The following is a 22,983-nucleotide window of genomic DNA, read 5'->3' as shown; positions in this document are numbered from 1 at the left end:
TTTGGTAGTTTGAGGAGTGTAATTAGAATAATTTCCCAGAGGTGCCTTGAGCTTAATAACCAACATAACTGTGTGCTCATCACAGTAGGACTGAGTCCTTATTGTTTAGGTCTGTGCCCCCACATAGAATCTTACTGCTATGCAATTCTCCCTCTTGAGTAGTGAGGAAACTCACCGCCGTCACCTCTTTCCTACATTCTGTCTCTAGACCAGGGGTTGTCAACCATTTTGAAACTGAAAACTATATCACAGGTACTTACCAGAGGTGGGACCAAGTCATTGCTTTGCAAGTCACAAGTAAGTCTCAAGCACTCAAGTCCGAGTCAAGTCTCAAGTCAAGACAGGCAAAGTCCGAGTCGAGTCCAAGTCAAGACTGAAAAGTGTCAAGTCAAGTCCCAAGTCCTGCCGTATAACTCAGACTACCCTGATAGTTTTTATGTCCTAGATTATGACTTTACCACTGAGTTATCGTAGGCGAGTAACACAGGTACTTATGTACAGTACGCGAGTTACAGTCACGCCGTCGGATCGGAATTCAGACGTAATTCGTAATTGATGGGTTTGGGCTTTCTACTGCCGAGTATAAATTGTATAATTGTGTGTGTGTGTACTCAACAGTTCAAGGAAGTTATCACATCATAGTTATTTTAAACCAAGACAGACTTTCCCCAAGAGTGTAATTTTTTTAAAACTTCCTCCATGGGCACCTTTGGTAGTCAATGAGGTCTACCAGATGCTCCGGGCACCACGTTGGCGACCCCTGCTCTAGACTAATGATAGACAAAGGATGTCCCAAGTTTGTTTCATTGAGAACCCTCGAGGACTAACTGTCTGCTGACTGACTGACTGATCCGGGACCGGGTCGTAGAGTAACAGTCTGAGCAGGTACGCCCCCGACTCCCTTCTCCCGGGACACTTTCTCCAGCTCTTCTGGGGTGAGTCCCGAGGCAATCCCGAGGCATTCCCAGGCCAGCTGAGCAACATAGTTGCTCCAACGTGTCCTGGGTCTCCCTCTGGGTCAGTCTCTTTTGCTACATTGGCATTCTTTCGTTTTTGTTTTCTGGCCACTTTCTGCCCTTCATTACGGCTGCCAGGTATAACTCAGACTACCCTGATAGTTTTTATGTCCTAGATTATGACGTTACCACTGTGTTATCGTAGGTGAGTAACACAAGTACGTCACGCCGTCGGATCGGAATTCAGACGTCATCGTAATTGATGGGTTTGGACTTTCTACTGCCGAGTATAAATTGTATAATTGTGTGTGTGTGTGTACTCAACAGCTCAAGGAAGTTATCACATCATAGTTATTTTAAACAAAGTACACAAACAAGCCAAGATCAGCAAAAGCCTGTGTCGTTACTGGCAAAGTGCTTATGTATTCGAAAAAGACAAAAGGAAGTAAAGCAGAGACGAGACACACGCTCGCACATAACATGCGTCGTGTGGTTTTGATGTATTGCCTTAGGCCTGCATGTGTAATTAAGAAAATACTTTTTCAGCTTCTTACTGGCATATGCTTCCCCGTCGCACCTTCTGTTGGTGACAAACATGAGCTGCGCCCAAACAAATGAGTGCCTTGTCGGCAAATTGAACATGGGAAAGGAGGCTGTTCTCTTTGCCTTCACTGTATGTTTCGGTCAGGTCAGTCCTTGTGCTGTATTTTCCGGACTATAAGTCGCATTTTTTTTTTCATCCTTTGGTTGGGTTTGCTGACTTATACTCAGGTGCGACTTATGTATTAAAATATATAATTTCACATGTTTGTTATTTTTACAGGGACAGCCACTAGAGGGCACTCTAGGCTTGTGTAGCAGTATCTGCTGTTCCTGTAAAATGTACACATTCATTATTGGTGCGGGTTTTCATTATAGGATTTTCTCACAAACTCAGAGCATTGGTTGAGAGTTTGGAGCCAAGTAAGCTGTCCACTGCTCTGGTGTATTAGGATAGGTTTATTCTGTCATAAAATACGGCTGTTACTGCTGATGTTACATTCCCATGCTACAGTCTGGCCTGTAAAGAATAATGACAAGTAATATTATGCAGTAATGTAAGGATTTCATCTGGGTTAATCGGAAACATATTTGCACTTCAATAGAGGAGGCCTGTGACGGAGGTGTGTAAGGTCGCTTTTGTTGTAACTCCACTCCACTTTTCTAAAAGAAAGGACTAAAACTGTTTAAATGTTTTTTTATCATTTACTGTCACTAATTTAGGATTATAACATTAACTATATTATATATATATATATTTATATATATATATATATATAATATTATATATATGTGAGACACTGTGTCTACTGTGGTTCCTTACAAATTGGCTTCCACTTCTGTGGTCAAATTATATGTTAAACGAACTTCTGTATATAGATTACGTACAATGGGGCTGTGCTTACTGTAGAACAGTGGACCTCAAATGACAGCCCGTAAACCTTGACTAGGATTGTGGGCAGCTATTTTGGGGCCACAAGTTGAACATGGGAAAGGAGGCTTCACTGTATGTTTCGGTCAGGTCAGTACTTGTGCTGTATTTTCCGGACTATAAGTCGCATTTTTTTTTTCATCCTTTGGTTGGGTTTTCTGACTTATACTCGGGTGCGACTTATATATTAAAATATATAATTTCACATGTTTGTTATTTTTACAGGGACAGCCACTAGAGGGCACTCTAGGCTTGTGTAGCAGTATCTGCTGTTCCTGTAAAATGTACACATTCATTATTGGTGCGGGCGGTTTTGGCCCGCGGGCCATATGTTTAGGCCGTAATATATTATATATATATGTGTAATATAATTTAACAAAACATTTCCTGAACAAGTGTTTGTGCATTATTTTATTTTCAGTCATAAAAGTCTGGATTTACACCTCAAGCGGGCCGGTTTTGGCCCGCGGGCCATATGTTTAGGCCGTAATATATTATATATATATGTGTAATATAATTTAACAAAACATTTCCTGAACAAGTGTTTGTGCATTATTTTATTTTCAGTCATAAAAGTCTGGATTTACACCTCAAGCGGGCCGGTTTTGGCCCGCGGGCCATATGTTTAGGCCGTAATATATTATATATATATGTGTAATATAATTTAACAAAACATTTCCTGAACAAGTGTTTGTGCATTATTTTATTTTCAGTCATAAAAGTCTGGATTTACACCTCAAGCGGGCCGTTTTTGGCCCGCGGGCCATATGTTTGACACCCCTGGCTTATCAGATTCAGACCTTTGTCCTGTTTCTTTTGGCATAATACACATAAAACACCCAGCTCTCACCCTTATTTTCCTGACGGCGCTTGAATTTTTGGGGGGAGTTTGACTGTTGTGCTGTATTGTTCGTTGTTTGTTATTTTTTTTTATTAAAACTCCTCAGTTGCTTTGGAGAAAAGAAGTCGGTGTATAAGATAGGGGTCTTTTCGTGTTTCTTTGACTGGGGCGTGAGACTGTTTGATCGAGAAGATCATTAAAGTCTCATTAGGGAAGTGAGTTTAGAGATACTGCGCCCCCGTAGATAAAGCACCACAAGAGCTAAAAGAAGACAGGTACTGGATTATCAGGCCCTAAATGAACTCTGGTGAGAAACGCTCTGCCGTGAAACAAAAACAGCTCAGACTTTTCACATGTTTCTTTATGGTTTTTTTTTTTTTTTTGTGCTCAGACTTTTTTCACTACACTTTATAAAGTACCAATTCTGAAATATGAAACGAAAACAGCTCAGACTTTTCATATGTTTCTTTATGTTTTTTTTTTCAGACTTTTTACACTACACTATATACAGTACCAATTCTGAAATATTTGGTTCTTTGCACATTTCTACCTCATTCAGCTGAGCATAGAAACCATTTATTCCTAATGAGTTTTTTTTTTAACCTATTTAACAGCCACAACCACATGGACCTTGGTGGTTAAGGAAGCGGCCTTGGATCCAAAAGGTTTCAGGTTTCAGTGCACCAACTGCCTAGTTACGACTGAGGTCCACATACTCCTCTTTGATGATAGGTTCAAATTTGTGATTGGTCAAAAGGTTTGTTTTTCACTTTCAGCACCGCAACTGATGCCATACGTGATCAGATTCCCCTACATGCCACAAGAGGGAACCCACTGTATGTACCTGCAGTCTGTGAACCATAGTGTAAAAACCATTACCCTAAGCTAGTGGGGAAACATTGCAGAAACATGTATTAGTTTTAGGCTGTATTCTGTTTGTATCATGGCATATTATTTTAAAATATCGACAGAACATCTTTAAAGTAAGTAGATAAATATGACCACTGTGGCCCAGTACCAAATGACCTATGGACTGGTACTGGTCCGCGGACCAGGGGTTGGGGACTCCAGATCTATACAGTCTTCCATTTACAACCGGCCCTTCAAGGGGAACTGTATTGCTGTAATGTGGCCCCCTGGTGGAAATGAGTTGCACACCCCTGCCGTAAGCCAACAGTGAGCATCGGCAAAACATAGATTTGACATTTACTTTCCACAGTGGCTTCAAATTAAGTAATAAAAACCAGTTAGAATAAATGCATTCAGTGCATCCCATAAACAAATTATTTAATGGATCCCTTTAAAGGCTAAACAAACTGGCAGTGCAAAAGTAACAGAGGTAGGCCTCACTATAAAAAAAAGGCTTACAGTGCAGTTCATATCTACTGAGCAGCACCGGCGGTAAGAGTTGACCCATTTGTGAGCGTAAGCCTCTCTGGTCGCGCTAAGGACTGTTTTTAAACGTCATGTTCAAAAATGTGGTGAGCAACTGGGTTTTTAAGGAGGTGTGAAGAATCAAGAGAGGTTCAGTTGATTTAATAGATTAAATGTTCTGTATCGTTGCTGTTACTCCTGTGTTCTGCCTCATAAACCTAATGGTCCAATGTATTAAGAAGTGAAGTCTACGTACTTGGCTTAGAATAAGATTCCCTTTGTGAATATCTACTGCCATCTAGTGGTCATAAGTTGGCGTGCGTACATCAATACATCATACATTTGGTCAAAAGTACTGTATCTTCGTGTAAAGTGTATATTAAAATAAAGAAATATAACAGGCTAGAGACGTCGAGATAAAAGATAAAAATGAATGTTGTTGCATTGATGGCAGCAAATTCACTCTGCGAAATATACTCTCAGCCAGTCAATAGCCCTCATAACGTCTCCGTTGATGGTTAACAGACGAACTTTAAAATGGTTACGATGTTTTCAAAACTGTTGTCTTGTACCGTAAAGGCAAATAATACATTAATGCAAAATGGCTTTGTAATAGCATCCATAAAATTCACATTAGTGTAACTGTGCCACTGCATATTTTGGGAATGAAATGCCATGCAGTACAAATGTGTGCTGGATTTACTAAATTTTTCTGCAAGACTCCTGAAAAATGTACATTTATTGTGATCCATACTGTACCATATTTACAGCAACGTAATGTATCTACTGTATAATGTACTGTATTTTCCGGTGAAGGCAAATTTGTAATTTTTGCTTTGTAATAGCATCCATAAAATTCACATTAGTGTAACTGTGCCACTGCATGTTTTGGGAATGAAATGCCCTGCTGTACAAATGTGTGCTGGATTTAAGGTGTACTAAATTTTTCTGTAAGACTCCTGAAAAATCTACATTTATTGTGCTCCACACGTACCATATTTACAGCAACATAATGTATGTACTGTATAATGTACTGTATTTTCCGGTCTCACTTTTTTCCATCTTTGGTTGGGTTTGCAACTTACACTCAGGTGCGACTTATAACGTATAATTTCGCATGTTATCTCCAGAGCGACTTATATATGTATTTTTTTTTCTTTTTTATTATGCATTTGGCTGGGGCGACTTATACTCCAGAGCGACTTATATGTGGTTTTTTGTCCACACTACCAGTTGCTAGAGGGCACTCTAGCTTGCTGGTGCAAGTTTTATCTACAGAGCGACTTATATATGTTTTTTTTTTTTTTTTCATTGTGTATTTTTTGGCTGGTGCGACTTATCCTCCAGAGCGACTTATATGTGGTTTTTTTTTTTTTTCATTATGCATTTTTTGGCTGGGGCGGCTTATACTCCAGAGCGACTTATATGTGGTTTTTTTTTTTTTTCATTATGCATTTTTTGGCTGGTGCGACTTATACTCCAGCGCGACTTATATATGTTGTTTTTTTTTCTTTTTCATTATGCATTTTTTGGCTGGTGCGACTTATACATCAGAGCGACTTATTGTCCAGGTAAATACGGTATTTAATAATGTCTGTCCTTTATTCTCTGCACAGTGGTCATCATGGCTGCCGGGTTGCTGGTCTACCCCTTCGGGCTGAACTCCTCTCTGGTCCGATCCTTCTGCGGGGACTCGGATATCTACTACGCGGGTGACTGCCAGATGGGCTGGGGCTACATGCTGGCCATTGTTGGGGTCATGCTTACTCTCTTTCTGCCCTTTTTTGCCAAATATGCACCTAAGGAGCAGCTGTCCCCCACCCCTCTGCCCACACTGTTATAGGGCAATGAAAAAATGTTTGGATTTGATATCAAACAGAAACAATTGCATCGTTTTTTTATTGCTACATTTTGATGCTTTTTGGAAACTCAGTAATCCGTGAATCTGAGAATTTAAAAAAACACACACTCGGTCTTCCTCCAACCATTCCTGTATATAATAAATTCTAACTAATTTTCTTTAAATGGAAGGCTTTTGCTATAGTTGGATTTACCATCAAATTGATATATTTTCAGCCATCTGACTTCTGACTTCTCTGGTCATGGCGTCAGCTCTGGGGGATCAGTTGAGAATAATATTCTAAGTAAAGCAATTTTTAAAAAAAACTGTATCCACAATGTGTTTCTTCTTTCGCTCCATAATGGATACGAGTTAATACTAAGTATTCAAGATTCCAAAACGGTCTGGAAGCTATCCACGTAAAGACAAAGACATCAATGTCTAGGAGTACGGTTCAAACGGATGAAATGATCGACTGACTCAGAGAGGACTCTTCATCATGGACTGTATACTGGATGTACTGTATGTACAGTAACAGTAGACAATATTTGCAAAGAAAGCTTGATTCAAGGGGTTTGTTCTCATCAGATCCGGAGATCTGAAGACATTAGACTTTTCAACAATGGTGCTTTTTATAGCTGTCATAAGAAAATGGACAATGGAAAACACCAGTGATGCTTTCCATAGAACAAATGCAAATACCCTGTCATGACAAGTTCATAATAATATCGTGGTAGTTTCAGAGCGTTGGTGTTTTGTTGGATACTTATTTTCTTGGTCATTTGTGATTTTCCCCCAAAACATGTTTGTGTAATGTTATTGCTTGTTAGACATGATTTTTTGTTTTTGCCTGCAATACACAATACTAAACACTAATTCAGGAAAAAAAAAAAAAGAATACAAAAGGCAGGGAGATGTCGTCAAAACATGCATGTTGAACCAGACGGGCTCAGATAATAGATGCGATAGTACAACTAATGTAGATTTTAAATGTGATCTGACCACCTTGTGCCTTTCATTATATCTGAGACAAACTAAACAGGATGATCAGGTTATCATCTCTTTCTGCTGAAAAACTGTGGATAAATGTTGCGTGATGTGATTCAATATCATTCCACCTTTATTTTCAAGAGGTGTTCCTTATGCGTCGGACTCGCACAGTGTTATCTCATTATCTTGAGAAAATGAAAAAGACCGGTTTAAAAAAAAAAAAAAAAAAGAGAGAGAGTCTTTGAGAGTAAAATCACCAGAATTGTGTTTAAAAGGCTGATTATTTCCCAGTGTCTGCATCTTGTGTGATTTTAATACATGGGTGATACTGTAGCTCATGACAGCTCCGAATGATATTGGACTGTTGTCGTCCGTGCTGAGCCGACACATTACTCACATCATGTGTAAGAAGTGGCTTCAATAATAATGAATAAGCTCATGTAAGAAAATGTGTGCGTTTCCCGTTAACCCACGTCTCTACTGAAAGCACTGGAACCATTCCTGTTTGGAGGACAAAATGTCCGCATGTCTATTTCCTGTCCCGGCGGCTTCAATAATAATGAATAAGCTTGTCTATGTCCGCATGTCTATTTCCTGTCCCTGTACACTGCCAATTCTATTTAGCGCCACTCTTTTTTCTAACGTGTGTATTTAACTTTATTTTTGTAGTCTGCCAATTGTTTAAACTCTAAGTGAGAAAAAAACCCACGTTGGAATGTTGGATGTTTGATTGTTGAAAAATGATTTCCAGGACTGTTCCTCTTTTATGGTGAAACATCGTGTGTAAAGTCTCAGCACTGGTAAAGCTGTTCTAGTAGATTCTTGTTTTTTCCCCATTGTGATGTTTGGCTGTAAATAAACTAACTGTACTTGATCTCACATGTTATTCTTAAAGGCCCCCCATTTAAAAAATATATATTTTTTCAGATATGACCCCATCGCGTTTTCCTTTTTGTGACATCACCGCGAAACGATGTTTGCTTCTCTGTGACTTTTCTTTGTAATAAAAAAACCACATCGGACGATACGAGAAGGAAAGGCTTTACTTCACTTCAACTGACAGTGTGGTGGAACTGGTTGATAAATACGAACGATCTTACCGAGAACGTGGAAGTGAAATCGACTTGCTAGCTACGTGTATTTGTCTACCAACTACTTCATGACAAGTGAAAAAAAAAAACTAAGGATACTTTGGAGAAACCTCTCTTCTTCGTAAGGATGGCAGTAAATTTGAACTTAAACAGACTTTATGAAATGCTGAACATTTGCCTGTTCCCAGATACCTTTTCATGCTCAGACTTCACTAAATGATTTGACCAGTAATCTCATTTCGGCATCACACACTTTGACAGCTTCATCTGAGTTCCTCTGCTCTGAGGGCAGGGCGGGCCTGATGGACACACACACAAGGACCTCTCTGCCCTGGTCATAGTTGCCCACACATCGATGGACTTGACCGCGGATGAGACGAGGCAGTTGCCACTCCTGTTGGACAAAAAAAAAAAGTTTATAAAACCTGACATGTTTATTTGACTTGCGGCTAGTCAGTTTTCAAAATTTCAATTTTTATACATCACCTGCAACTAGATAGTAGATTGGAGACATTTGATAAAGAGTTGCTGTATCAAAAAGTAAGAAAAATTCTTCAACGTCAAGTCGAATGTTATTCAGATGTGTCTTCTGATTTACAGATTATTTATATGTGTTTATTTCAAGTAGTTTGTGACACTTTTTAATCAACACGACAACAAAACCACTATTTCCCTTTCCGGGTACGTCACAGAAGAATCTAAATTTGTATTTTCATTTTTTTCTGAAGACATATTCCCCCCTCACATTTTCATAGTAGACACACTGCACGACCTCCTTTCCATCTCTAATGAGGAAAGTCTTTGCTCCGTGGCAGCCCAGTGTAACTGCCGAGTCCAGCGTGGCTGACGGATGAGAAGACAAGACAGATTAATGACACGGGTAACAAATAATAAACCCCAATTTAAAAAACAGTGGCACCGATCACCAATCAACTGACCAAATATCTCAAAGAGGTATGAGACTCTATCTTTGAACTGGCTCCAGTGTCTCATGCCAGCAATACTTGCAGTCAGTATTCTCAGGGAGTTCTCAAACACTGGCTTCTTTGGAGATACTTCCCCCTGCGCAGAGGTACGGGACAGAGCCCTTATCACTAACAATATTAGATATCATTTCAAACAATTTTGTATTTTCATATATATATATATAAAAAAGTGACCTTTACATTACAAAAAGTAAAACTGCAGTGATGGATAATAAAGTGACCTTTAATTACAAAAAAGTAAAACTGCAGTGATGGATAATTCATTGGAAGTAACCTGTTACATAATCTCTCAATGCAATATACATATTTCTGACTTTTTTACTACATCATTTTCTTCTGCCAATTTCAATAACATAGACGTAACTAATTCATTCGATTGTCTCTACATTTTTATTTTACCTGCATATGAATTGGCTGCACGGTCGGACGTTGATTTGTAACCTGTTTGCCAGCACTGAAGGTGCTTTGTGGCCTAAAGCTGTTAGTAAATTTCCATGTATTGTTTTGCGGTGGCAAAGCACGAGCAGGGGGGTTGTTCAGAGGTCGGAGTGGTGGACGCAGAGTTCTGGACCACTGTGGCTGCTGACCACTGTGGGCAATGGATTGGCTATGAGACGGAAACCGCTGACCCACTTGAGCGGATCCAACTTGTGACCAGGGCTTGCTCTGCGCGGTGTCACTCTGGGGAGACTCTTGATATTTGTTCTGTTGAGCACCAACACCACGGCTGTTGAAACCCTGTTGTCTGTGTGAAGGGATGTTTGGCCCCGGCTTGGAGCTGAAATCAAAATAAACATCAGTGGTAAAACACGCTCACAATAACATCTGCAAATTGCACTCGCTCCAGGGATTTTTCATTTACTGCGATGCAGCAATGGCTATAAAAACAAACTTTTGGCTGGGGATTCAGACATCAGCTCAAAAATAAACAACGGGAATGTAGTAATGAGGTTGAAACTAGTACTGATGGGTGCTTGTGCTTTAAGAAGTACTTTTATTAATTCAGGAAAATGGCAATGGTGCCATGGTAGTCTTTGGTATCACGTAATTTTAGCTAGTGTCTTAAATATAAGACGATTGGTCTGACTGAGTTACTTTAGGAAATGTCAACATATTTCAGTTAGAAGTTAAAGTAAAAGTTCCTAACAACTGGCTGCACTAGAAAACGTGTAACTTAAATCTTACTCCATAAATATGACCTTGGTATATAACTGGTTTATGAAGCACCACTTCACAAGAAATGTTCAATACATACCCTGTGCTACCAGCTTTGTACGGATGTGGCATGAGTGCAAACCCCCTGTTTGTTGGAATGAGCCCAGGGGCAGGTCTGTTGCCGTCACACGTCTGTGATAAAGGAGCTTGTTGGACACTCTGGCTATTATAACAAGCTCCTCCTCCTCCATTTGGATAAACACCATAAGATGTACCTGTGGCTGTGTAACCACCTGAAGCACCTGAGGGAAAGAAAAGATGCATCTGTCAAAGGCAAAGGCCCTTTAAATAATTATTGTGTTGAAGCCGGATTCAATGTTGAAATTATATTAGATTCTACACAATATTAGTGCAAACTGTTTGACACTGTAAAGTGAATACAACTATTCAGATTTTACTATATAAGGTCACATGACACAGGTTTGCATGCCTGTAATTTGTGGTGTTTGTTATTACCACGGTGAAGTACATTTTATCCACATGTACTACCTTTATCAGCGTCACACAAGCAATAGCTTGGAATACATTTTATGAGATATTCAGGGGATTGGCCAAAGATGAAATAATATAGATTTGTTGCTCTATATAAAGAATGAGGTCTGGGTTTTATGAAAGTTGTTCAATCTAATCCTATAGTAATTGTAATCATTGCATTCTTTCATTATACTGCCCTCCAGTGTCTAAAAGACGGAAGGTACACAAAGCCAGTTCAGTTTTTCTACCCTCAGATGCAGCTGAACTCGTGCTTGTCTTGTATTCACTGTGGGAGAAGAATTCGTTCAAAGAAGGAGACGATGTCATAGGAATCCTGTTTCTTTTCTTCTGGTTAAAGAGAGGTACAGAGACGTGAGCTGGTGGAGACAAAACAGAGACACTTGCTAGAAAGATGGACTTCCCTCGAAACTGTCACAAGCTGTTGGAGGTTTAATAAGGCGTATTGTTATAGAAAAGCTGTAAAAGTGATTGAAATTATTTTAATTATCATATCATCAAATCATACAACATCAGAAATGGTCGAAAAATCTCAATTCATATATTTTGTGACTACCCTTTCCTATGTAAGGACATGTAAGAAGTAGAGGTTGGTCAGGCAGATTCATGTCACATGTTAAACACCATGGTGCTACATTACACAAAAGTAATATGGGTTGAGTAACCAATGAGTTATCTATGCAAAAAATTCAAATTGACTGAGGGTTCCATTTTTCATTTACTCGACATTTTGCTAAAATGTAATAAAAAAAAGAATGAACTTTAAACACTTAAATTTGTATTAATACTCAGATACACAGAGAGGCTGTCATTTTTACATAATGTACCTGCTGTTGGTCTGGACAACTGGTTTTCTTGTCTTCGTCTCATGGCTGTTTGGAAAATAGACACAATGCAGTCCACAAAACGTTTCTTCTAGCTCTTAGTAAGTAGTGCCTGATTGGTAAAAAAAAAAAAGGGAGGGGGAGAGTCGTATTTTAATTGTCAGTAACTAAATAATAAATAATAATAAGTATGTGGCATTTTAAAATATCGAGTGTATGTATTTATTTCCTTTTATAACCAAATTTAAAAAACACGGGTTTTTTTAGTAAGACAACACATTAAATTCTCCTTAGCTTAACATTTAGACAACACATTAAATTCTCCTTAGCTTTTCGAGCTAATTCCAACGTATTCACAGTTAAGTCCGACGTACTGATATCATTGGTCAATTTTGCCCAAATGTTTACACATTCTACTTCAGTGTAATTGATATTCAATTATACAACTTAATAGTAATATTATTCACAAACAGTTTATCATTGTAAACGTTTTCAATGGCTTAAGGTTGACACCGCACTTAATTAATGTCGCATTGATGAAATACTACGTAGCTATATGATTTTATAACAATAAACGTTATAATACGTACACTGTACCAAGTTTTGGCAATAGTTAATAGATTTACTAGTGTGTGCTAAAGCATTGTTCAGTCTGAATTACTTTCCCAACTATAATGCTAAAGAAACGTGTTTATTTTAATTTCGCATAAAAAAAAGGTGTTCGAGGATAAACACTTACCATAGAACATGAACACTAAGAGTACGTGCTGATTGCGCGTTTTTACGCATTCTGACGTCATGATCTGGCAACCTCAGTGGTGAATCGGGGGAGGCGCTAAGTTCACAGTAGTTTCTGGAAGGATCCCCATGCTTGCACCATGGACAAAGTAAGTGGTTAGCAACTCTTCATTCTTAATATTACGAACTGTGTAAATACAATCAATGACTTACACCATCACATTAAAACATTTTTATTTTAAATCCCGTAACAATACACGTTTTCGTGTAGTTATCGTTTCATACAAGGACGTAACAGTGTTTGATTATAACATGCTAGTTAGCCTGTTAGCTCAGCTTGTATCCGGTAGTACATGAGTGTTCTAGCTAGATGTTGGACGATGTGTGATTCGTCTTAAAGGTTAATGGGTAAAGCTAAACTTTGAAACTGTTGGATTACATATTGGTACTTGTTAGTAATTCTGCGCGACGAGGTATAATTTGTTGCAGTGTTCTGTATAGTTTTTTGTTTGATATATTTCTGAACGCACCCGACAGGTTTAGCTAACTGTTAAGCTATCATGTAAGCCTATATTCCAGACATGTTTTTTTAAAAAAAAACATAATAATAAAAAAAACTTCACCTATGGGTGAACTGCCTGTCATTCATTCATACATTTCAAAGTAGTTGATAAAGACTTGTGTCATGCAGCTGCCAGTGTTATAGCATAGTACGCACGCCACGTTTTAAAAGCTCACACCAGTCCGCGGTGTGTAGAAATGAATTGAAACCATTGTAGCACATTGTAGGACAACATTCACTGAAATGTTTGCTGTTCGATAACCAGAAGTGTAGCAGTCATTCAGCCGCACATGCTGTAGGAGTATTTTTGGAACAGCTTTAGCAATGCTCTCAACAGTGTGTGCTGTCAGAACGCAGGATCATTCTAGACTACTGCTGCCGCTGTCATGGCTACAGCAGCATATCATGGTCAGCTGTCGTCTTCAGTGTTCTGCAGCTGCCCAGTAGAAGCAGCTCCTAACTAACGCAGTATAATCTAATCAAAACAGTGTAATCTAATCATAACAAATCATCCCTGAGGTAGTAACTCGACTTATCAGTCTATGATACGTGCACACATTACTAGTCAAATTATTGTCTACTGTTTCCCTTGATTATCGACAGGATCTTATTTTTGTCCATAATAACGAGCTGGAAATTTAGACCCAATTGTCTTCTTCATTCTAATATTTGGTACTGGACAACAATTAGCCCTACAAAATATTTCTTGTTGTCAGCCTTTGATCTGCATGTTGTTTGCTCTGGTAACTTCAGTAAGAAATATAATTTTCCTTTGATCTGTATGTTGGTGCTAAAGAAAATTCCCAACAAAGGCAATATTGAATTTTTGCTAACACAGTATTGCAGTAGCCAGTTACCTTTAAAACTGAGTATGCAATAATTTGTTAGCTGGAAAAAGCACATCATCTTAGTTTGACCAGAAACTACAATGAATAAACAAGAGAGCTTTATCAAGGTCACTGGTGAGGTGAAATTGAAAGTAAGTGTCAAGAGTGTGTTTATTTCATTTACATTTTCAAAGCAACCTTTGGCTGAAACAAGCGACTCTCTTTTTGAGGGACACCTTTGCCCATTAATTTAAGGGTATATCTTTAGTGAGTTAGTGTGGAAAAACGAGGTAGAGAGGAGCTCAGTTCAGACAGGTGTTGAGATGCAAAGTTGTTTTAAACACGACATACAGTGATCATTCTGATCAATCTGATTATTTGCACATACACTCTACTTTGAGAGTAGAATTCAAAAGATAATCCATATTTTAACAGAAAAAAATGTATACAGTAGAGATGCCTTTTTTTGAGTGTGATTTATTTAAACAACAAAAATGGAAAAACAGAAACAGTAGTTGAAAGAAAAAACATGAAAAAAACATGACTGCGAAAGGCAATTGTTTTTTTGTTTTGTTTTTTATGTCATTTTTATGTTCTTTATGTTTACTCAGATTTATTTTAAGTCTATTCCTCAGTGTCTATTCTAAGCACAATTTATTGAAGTATAATATTCACTGATTTGTATATTCCTCTTACAGGTCTCAGCACTTAAAGACCAGGGCAACAAGGCACTGAGTGCAGGGAATATAGACGAGGCAATAAGGTGCTACACTGAAGCCTTGGCTCTTGACCCAGCAAACCATGTTCTGTTCAGCAACCGTTCAGCTGCCTATGCTAAAAAGGGCAACTATCAGAACGCTCTCCAAGATGCCTGTCAAACTATCAAGATTAAGCCTGATTGGGGCAAGGTAAGAATTTGCTCTCTTCTCTCCTGTTTTTTTTTGTTTTGTTTTTAATCGTATGCTGTAATAAAAATCTGTTTTTGTTTTTTGTTTTAATTTTTATCAACCAGGGCTATTCCCGTAAAGCTGCAGCTCAGGAATTTCTTGGTCGCCTAGAAGATGCTAGAGTTACTTACCAAGAAGGGCTCCGGCAAGAGCCAAACAATCAGCAACTGAAGGAAGGTTTACAGAACATTGAAGCTCGACTTGCTGGTAAATACTTTCCCTTCCTACTTGTTCTACCTGTTTGTACTTGTTTATGTTTGCACAAACAGTAGCAGCAGTCGATGCATTGCCAGTCTTGTCACTCAAATGTGGCACTAGTCACACAGTAAAGAAACTGTGTACAGTAAACCCTTGTTTTTCGCGGGGGTTACGTTCCAAAAAGAACCCGTGATGGGCAAAATCCGTGAAGTAGAAATCTTTACTTTTTTTACAATTAAATACTCAGAACAAGAAGAGAAAGAACGAACAAACCATTTTACAGTCTCAACCATTTGTTTCACAAATAAAGTAAAATAAAAGTACTTTAGAAACGTTTCAACAAATAACTTCTGTAATGTACTGTCAAATAATAATTTTAATCATCAACGTGAACAGAAGGCTTCAAATTGCGGAGATTAGCACCGCCCACCGTGAACGGGAGAAAATTAAAAATGATTATGAAAAAAATACAAATTACCTGTACAGTCGGACAAATAGTGACTCAGCTTTATTTCACTGCTCTTCAGACTGAGCCGCTGCATCCTGACTCCGCTCTGCAGTGTTTTACTTTATCACCGATAGACAGCATCTTCCGCTGCCTTTTGGTCCCTACCGCAGGTACTTTTGCCGGTCCAGAGCGTTTTGTCGACATTATGGGGTTTGATAAACTCGAAATTGCAAGAGAATTTGCACGTACGTAATGTCAATTTGGCAAGCTGTTTTACGTACGTGTACATATTAAACCGCAACGTTATTGGCGCACAGGTAGAGAAGAAGCGGAGTGACTTTTTAGCCAATCAGAATGCAGAACACAATGCACGATGCAAATCCGTGAAGTAGCGAAACCGTGAAAAGTAAACCGCGTTATAGCAAGGGATCACTGTACGTACATCAGTGCAAGATTACATCCATGTCACATTTGTTTAAGTACATGGTCATATGCTTAATATACATTTTGCTTCACCAGAGAAGATGATGATGAATCCTTTTGCCATGCCGGACCTGTATAAAAAGCTGGAGAGTGATCCACGAACCCGGGAGTTACTGTCAGACCCCAGTTACAGAGAACTGCTGGAGCAGCTAAAGAACAAGCCATCGGAGCTAAGCACGTAGGTCTCTCAAGTGACATTTTCTATGGCAAAAGATGCGTGAAGAAATGTTTCTTAAATATTGAATGATTTTTTTTTTTATATAAAATCTGAGAAGGACCTTCCATTGCATTTATCAACCCCCTGTCATTCTATTCAATCTTGCATATAAATATGTCATACTTGATGTTGTTGAGTTTTTAAATCACAACAGTACTACAGTATAATATTAATGTGCTGTAAAACAAGTTAAATTTGTGGCGTTAACAGGTGCTATTAGCTGAATAGTCCCAATTTCTCTCTCCGCTATGCAGAAAGCTGCAAGATCCAAATGTAATGACCACACTCTCCGTTCTGCTGGGTCTAAACCTCTCTGAGATGGAGGAAGAAGAGGCACCCACCCCACCTCCTCCTCCAAAGCCCAAAGACACTCAGCCACCTCCATCCAAAGAGGAGGACTTGCCTGAAAACAAAAAAAAGGTCCAACTGTTTTGGAATTGTTATTTAATGCAATTGTGTCTCTCTTTTTTTTTTAATGTTTTTTGTCCTCACTTTTTCACCTCAAAATGTAATTTCTTTACAGGCCTTGAAAGAAAAAGAACTTGGGAATGCGGCCTATAAGAATAAGGACTTTGAAACAGCGCTGAAACATTATGAACAGGCGATCGAAGATGACCCCACTAACATGACGTACATCACCAACCAAGCAGGTATATATTCATGATTTGCCCTTGATTAGCCAACAATGAACACACAGCACCAAAATGAAAGTTATTTAAAAGAAACAGGGCTGCACGCTTTAAATGGTGACCTTACAAAATTATTCATGTGCCAGAAACAATGAAAAAAATACAATTTCTGGGTGAAATGTAAAACTGAGGTTTACTTCTTTTTTTTTTTTTTTTTTTATAGCCGTGTTCTTCGAAAAGGGAGAGTTTGAGAAGTGCAGAGAACTGTGTGAAAAAGCCATTCTGGTTGGCAGAGAGAACCGCGAAGACTACTGGCAAATTGCAAAGTGAGTATCTTGAGTCATCACTACATACATACATACATACATACATATTCTTCAAAAAATACTACCTTTTTACCCCTACAAATAAGTGGAGAGTTTTCCACCATTAGAAATAAAAGTATATTCAATTTATGCCTCTGTGTTTTCAGGTTTCAAATGTTGTGACTAATTATTGTTTTTTGTTATTTGTCCCTTTTTTCTAATGTTACAGGGCCTTGGCTAGGATTGGAAATTCGTACCTTAAGCAGGAAAACTACAAAGAGGCAGTTCACTACTTCCAGAAGAGTTTGACTGAGCATCGTACTCCTGAAGTCCTGAAGAAATGCCAGCAGGTGCAGTGCAAATTTCCATTGGCCAGATCAAGATTTCTTTGTTTGTGCTTGGAAAAACGGCACATCAAACACTTATTTTTAATATTTTATTTATAAAGTATTTTTTAGTCACATCAATGTGCATTTTATTACACTTATTTTAAATATTTTATTTATAATGTATGTTTTAGTCACATCAATGTGCATTTTATTAAAATTGTGTTCATAGGCGGAGAAGATATTGAAGGAGCAGGAGAAACTTGCTTATATTAACCCAGAACTGGCCATGGATGAAAAAAACAAGGGAAACGATGCATTCCAAAAAGGTCTGAAAAAATAAATTGCGTTTGGGTTGTTAATTGATAGATAGGTTTTAGTCATTTTTAAGTAAACTCATCATGTATTTTTTTTTTCCCCCCAATGTTCCCAGGTGACTACCCCTTGGCCATGAAACATTACACTGAGGCTATCAAGAGAAACCCTGGTGATGCCAAACTCTTTAGTAACAGGGCTGCCTGCTACACTAAGCTCTTAGAGTTTCAACTCGCCCTCAAGGTACCATTCTGTTCTTGACTAAGCACCTCTGTTACGAAGATATTTACCTGATATTTAACTTTATTGTCCTTTATATTTGCAATCGCATTTTTAGGATTGTGATGAGTGCATCAAACTTGACCCCACCTTTAGTAAGTAAACAATTTTTTTTGTTGTTGATGTAAATGTAAATATTTAGAATTAATCATTTACAGACTGAAATAATCTGTTCAGAGATGTAAATATTTAGAATTAATCGTTTACAGACTGAAATAATCTGTTCAGAGCGGGGGGGAAATACTGCTGTCTTACAAATAATTTAACGCATTTGCCCACAGTCAAAGGCTTTACACGCAAAGGAGCTGTTTTGGAAGCCATGAAAGAATATTCTAAAGCTATGGACACATACCAAAAGGCTCAGGAGCTCGACTCTTCCTCAAAGGTATTACCCAATATCACAAAAAAAAAAAAAAATCCAGCACACCAAAAAAAAAAAAAAAAGGAAATCTGACAGTGTTTATATACTAGTCAGCTAAATGTACAAAACTGCTGACAGAAAAAAAAGCAAGTCAAGTTGTAAAAGTCTTAGTTTCTTAAGTAAAGACTTAGTTTTTTTTTTTTTTTTTTTTGGTCAAGTTGTAAAAGTAAAGACTTTTTTTTTTTTTTACAGAAGGCCCATGTGCACCAGAAAAAAAATCATTTATTTTTAACTAGACACTACTCTTTTTACTGCATTTTTTTTACTAAGCATTTGTTAAGATTTTATGTTTAGTGATGGTACATGGTGATGCAATATGGGTGATTTAGACAAGTTGAGAGAATCTGGCTTACATACATGCACAAAAAAAACGTCACTTGAAAAATGTCACAGTAACAATACGTGGCTTTTTTGCTTACTAATTATCAGGAAGCCTCAGAAGGTATGCAGCGTTGTATGGTCAGTCATGCCACGAGGGACGACAGCCCAGAGGAGGTAAAGAAACGGGCTATGGCTGATCCTGAAGTGCAGCAGATTATGAGTGACCCTGCCATGCGTATGATCCTTGAGCAAATGCATAAGGATCCTCAAGCACTCAACGAGTAAGTTCTACCCTGAACTTCTCTGTTTCTGTCTCCATCATATTTTTGTATAGACCATTGGTGAACTAGTTTTTTTTTTTTTTCCTTACTTCTTTTATAGCCACCTAAAGAATACAGATATTGCTCGGAAGATCCGGAAACTCATGGACGTCGGACTCATAGCCATTCGTTGATGAAATGATCCGTACATGTAAAAGGGTCTCCCCAGATCAAAGTGGAACGTCATGCACAGCCTTCTTGCGTCCTGTTTTTCCTTTCCATCAAATTCCAAAAGTCATATCGGTTTTTTTGGTCTCACTTTGTCTGTATGCTGTGTTTTATTTAGTTTCACAACGTTGGCAATTTGTTTAAAAAAAGCATCTGTCTTGTAACGTGTCAAAATTCCGGACTATAAAAATGTTTATCTAAAAGGAATACGAACTCACCTGTACACCTGCCTAACTATATTAATAAATAAATACGACACCATATTAACTAGCTATGTTCTCAACTCATGCAAGTTTACAAGCCGTTATCTTAAATAAAATGAATCAACAAAATTTGTACACAAAGGTTAGAATTGTGTTAACGGAGGTAAAAATTCAAATGGGCCACTGGGCCTCCATTAAGATTGAGAGTTAACTGTATCGCCTTCGCCGTTTTGTTGTGGCAAGAAGGTATACGGCGTTTCATGATAACGTGCGGAAGGAGCTTAACGAACCGTAACGGTTAACTTCTCAATGTGATGGGATTTGAAATACTGCTTTTCAGTATTTGACCTTGTAAACATCAAAACCCTGCCCTTTTGTGGCTCTATAATGTGACAAATCTGTTTTTAATGAAAATAGCAGTTAACTGTTAAAAGGTTGGTCAACTTTGTCAAAAGAAACAGGCCAAAAAATGTCTCTCTGCCTACTCTCCTTACTTTCTACTAAGATTTATAATTTTTTTTTTTTTTCCCTTTTGTGATAATTCATGATAAATGCTTAAAAAAAAATCCAAGCGCCTTATAAATTGTGGTGCAAAAAATGTCCTCAGTTACACTAACGTCATTTTAAAATCACATTTTGTTTCTTCTTTCGTAACCATTAAATAAGTCATCAGATGCTGTGCCTCTGCCGCCACATGGATATCGCTCCCGATAATGTGGTTTCCATTTAGATTTAGAACTATTATAATACATTGATGATTGTGTTTTCCGCTTTACCAACAGATACAGTCGATCAGTAATTCTTCTGTGAATGGTGTACTGTACTCGGTTTCTGTTAGAATCATTTATGGATGTAATATGTAAATCATCAACAACAACAAAAAAATGCATCCAAGAAATGTAATGAGAAAACGTCTGTACCTCGAAGTACTGCAGTATCCGAATGTGCAGTCCAGACAAGGTTGCTGCTTTTTTCCCTCCCCCCGCAAGACCAGTGGTGTTGACAGTGACCAAGTGAAGTTTGTAGATCAACATTTCACAATGTAGGTGCCACCCTAAAAATGAACACACCAATAAATTGTACAGCTGACAATTTCTTTGCTTTGTTTTTAAAAGTCCTATACACATATAACAATATACAGTCATTGAAACTACCTACAAACCCAAACCCATAATTTTTGTTTTTTTTCTTCTAGAAAATAACTGAATTTAAGCAACCACAAAAGCATGACTTTTGTGGTTTAGTCATGCTTTTGTGGTTTAGTCATGCTTTTGTCTACAAGTCATAGACACTCACCAATGAATATATCAGGTAAATCATGAAGACAAGAACCAGATAAGGCAGACAGTTTAGCAGGCACAAGTTTTCTACCTGAAGAATGGGATTTTTTTAAATTTTTTTTGTCAAATCAAATCAAACAGTTACAATGCTCACTTCCTCCTAAACTATTCATAACTATGCAATACATTAAAATACAGCAAATAAGTTTGTTCTTTTACAAAACACTGGAAGTAGAAGAATTTTACCGAGGTGAATCGGTTGCATGTACAACGTACATCTTTCAAACTTTTGAAAACTGGGTTTCTACGTCAAATGCACATCGGTTAAATGGTCAAATGATTTTAGTTATGAGTGAATATGTTTTTAAACGATATAGCAAATTGTTTAATACTGCAGCAACCGCTGCTAATTATAACAGAGGCAATAATAATAATAATAGTAATAATAATAATAATAATAATAATTGTCTGAGACTACGAGACAGGCTCCGCCTATAACCATGTGTCACGTGACCGACCGTCGCCCAGGTTGTGTCGAAAGCATCCTGGGTTTAGCAACAACTAGCTTCTCACAATAAATACAAAGTTGGGCGTAAATATTATACCAATGGGCGAGTGTTTGAATGGACTCAAGTTGAGACAACGAAGGTGCGGAAGCAGCATAATGGGCCATTAAAAACATGCTTCGGTCGCCGGTGTCGAAAGTGGTTAGTTACAACGAACTAAATATTAGCGTTAGCCGACGTTTAAACTTTGACGGCCATCAGGCTATCGTCGCTGCAACTGTATTAAAGCAGCAACAGCACATACTTTACTTGGTGCTGTAACTTAATTGCACACTTAAAAGTGTCGAACAGTTCCTAAACAGCAGTCTAATATGTTTAGCTGTGGTTCATGTTAAATCAGTCTTAACGTTGTCACCAAGTTATTAATAATGACTGACGCTACCGGTGAGCAGCTAATGCTAACATTAGACAGTTAACCTACAAGTTGTATATTAGTTGTTATTTGTGTGGGGGGGTTATTGTAAATCAGTGCCGCTGGTCATTGTGGACATAGTGGAGGCAAACGCGGTATCTTGTATTCGAGTAATTTGCCTCTCTGTGTGAATCTATTTTTTATGTAGGTCAGTTGAATGATATAAATAATGCAAAACACCACGATGTCAAAGACACGGGGATTAAGGTTGGAAAAGCAGTATTGTCTAAAAAACACAGCTGTTCAGTCCCTGCGATAATCCATATACACATGAGGCTTCCGCGGCATAGTCGTAATTGCTAAAACCGTGAAGTCATATCTAGCACGTAAGAAATTACTTGGATTCTCAGTTAACAGTCCGAAGGCAACAATCAACTTTTCTTTGCGTTATGTCTGGGGACACATCGAGTGGTGATGAATCTGACTCAAAATCCAATGAAAAGGCTTTTACCGTCAGTCATATCACCAATGGTAAGTTAGGCATATGTGCATGTAACATATACAATGCATTAAATGTATTTTTTTATAATAAAAATAATAATATTTTTTATTTTTATCTATTTATTTTCATTATATGTGTACATTTTGTGTGTTATGATTTGTTGTAAATCTTGAGAATTTATAAAGAAAAACATCAATTCGAACATAGTAGTAAACATGGCTGAGCTAGAGCCACAGTTCAAGACCAATAGAATTTGACCTACGCCGCAATCTTTAAGAGCTGACGTAAAACATTTTAAAATGAAGGATGACTGTTTTGTTAATAAATTTTTTTGTAATTAAAATTGCAAAAAAATAGCAGAGCTTTTACATAAGCACATTTAAAAAGGATGTGTAAAAAGTATTTGTTTTGTATTAAAAGAACCACTAAATACTAATAATAAGTAGCAATTTATGAAGTCAAAATCCTTGACCTCACATTGAGTAAGACGCTTCAG

The 22,983-nt window shown here is 37.9% G+C and overlaps 4 protein-coding genes across 6 annotated transcripts in view; 3 read left to right on the top strand and 1 right to left on the bottom strand.

Annotated features, from left to right (window-relative positions):
- lhfpl7 (LHFPL tetraspan subfamily member 7) overlaps nucleotides 1-7,683 on the top strand; it is a 58,618-nt gene extending 50,935 nt beyond the window's left edge. The window contains exon 2 of the mRNA XM_017041792.2: nucleotides 6,259-7,683. Coding sequence (XP_016897281.1) covers nucleotides 6,259-6,485 — 227 coding nt within the window. The 3' untranslated portion in view covers nucleotides 6,486-7,683. The remainder of the gene's footprint in view (nucleotides 1-6,258) is intronic.
- A 374-nt stretch (nucleotides 7,684-8,057) lies between these two features.
- Nucleotides 8,058-12,309, bottom strand: spata22 (spermatogenesis associated 22). The gene is made up of 7 exons (XM_025065487.1): nucleotides 12,084-12,309; nucleotides 11,487-11,615; nucleotides 10,805-11,006; nucleotides 9,949-10,327; nucleotides 9,502-9,625; nucleotides 9,309-9,406; nucleotides 8,058-8,957 (listed from the first exon to the last, which is right to left on the bottom strand). Exons 1-7 carry the CDS (start codon nucleotides 12,124-12,126, stop codon nucleotides 8,766-8,768), a joined length of 1,167 nt encoding a protein of 388 aa, XP_024921255.1. The 5' UTR covers nucleotides 12,127-12,309; the 3' UTR covers nucleotides 8,058-8,765.
- Nucleotides 12,310-12,818: 509 nt separating this feature from the next.
- Nucleotides 12,819-20,879, top strand: stip1 (stress-induced phosphoprotein 1). 2 transcript variants are annotated; one of them, XM_008332338.2, is made up of 14 exons: nucleotides 12,819-12,967; nucleotides 14,906-15,115; nucleotides 15,220-15,361; nucleotides 16,320-16,461; nucleotides 16,755-16,920; nucleotides 17,024-17,150; nucleotides 17,353-17,455; nucleotides 17,664-17,784; nucleotides 17,993-18,089; nucleotides 18,194-18,318; nucleotides 18,413-18,449; nucleotides 18,636-18,739; nucleotides 19,205-19,377; nucleotides 19,478-20,879. In XM_008332338.2, the coding sequence occupies exons 1-14, from the start codon at nucleotides 12,959-12,961 to the stop codon at nucleotides 19,548-19,550; spliced, it is 1,629 nt and encodes a 542-aa protein (XP_008330560.1). In that variant the 5' UTR covers nucleotides 12,819-12,958; the 3' UTR covers nucleotides 19,551-20,879. The 2 variants fall into 2 exon arrangements, with proteins under 2 accessions (XP_008330560.1, XP_008330558.1); XM_008332336.3 differs by lacking the exon at nucleotides 12,819-12,967 and adding an exon at nucleotides 14,266-14,359.
- Nucleotides 20,880-21,578: 699 nt separating this feature from the next.
- Nucleotides 21,579-22,983, top strand: part of rps6ka4 (ribosomal protein S6 kinase, polypeptide 4) — a 12,104-nt gene continuing 10,699 nt past the window's right edge. For both annotated transcript variants that reach the window (XM_025065486.1, XM_008332339.3), the window contains exon 1: nucleotides 21,579-22,516. In XM_025065486.1, the coding sequence (XP_024921254.1) occupies nucleotides 22,435-22,516 (82 nt within the window). In that variant the 5' untranslated portion in view covers nucleotides 21,579-22,434. The remainder of the gene's footprint in view (nucleotides 22,517-22,983) is intronic.

Source organism: Cynoglossus semilaevis, chromosome 19 (assembly GCF_000523025.1).
Source record: "Cynoglossus semilaevis isolate Cse_v1.0 chromosome 19, Cse_v1.0, whole genome shotgun sequence".
NCBI lineage: Eukaryota > Metazoa > Chordata > Actinopteri > Pleuronectiformes > Cynoglossidae > Cynoglossus > Cynoglossus semilaevis.
This window is presented reverse-complemented; position numbering and strand designations above follow the sequence as displayed.

Bases quoted from the DNA above. Each gene is read 5' to 3' on its own strand.
- spata22 (XM_025065487.1), bottom strand. From the start codon at position 12,126: ATGAGACGAAGACAAGAAAACCAGTTGTCCAGACCAACAGCAG. The intron at 10,328-10,804 runs GTATGTATTGAA...TTTTGATTTCAG, and splicing joins TACAAAGCTGGTAGCACAGG to CTCCAAGCCGGGGCCAAACA. The intron at 9,626-9,948 runs GTAAAATAAAAA...ACCTCTGCGCAG, and splicing joins TGCAGCCAATTCATATGCAG to GGGGAAGTATCTCCAAAGAA.
- stip1 (XM_008332336.3), top strand. From the start codon at position 14,309: ATGAATAAACAAGAGAGCTTTATCAAGGTCACTGGTGAGGTGAAATTG. The intron at 16,921-17,023 runs GTCCAACTGTTT...ATTTCTTTACAG, and splicing joins TGCCTGAAAACAAAAAAAAG to GCCTTGAAAGAAAAAGAACT. The intron at 18,319-18,412 runs GTACCATTCTGT...TCGCATTTTTAG, and splicing joins AGTTTCAACTCGCCCTCAAG to GATTGTGATGAGTGCATCAA.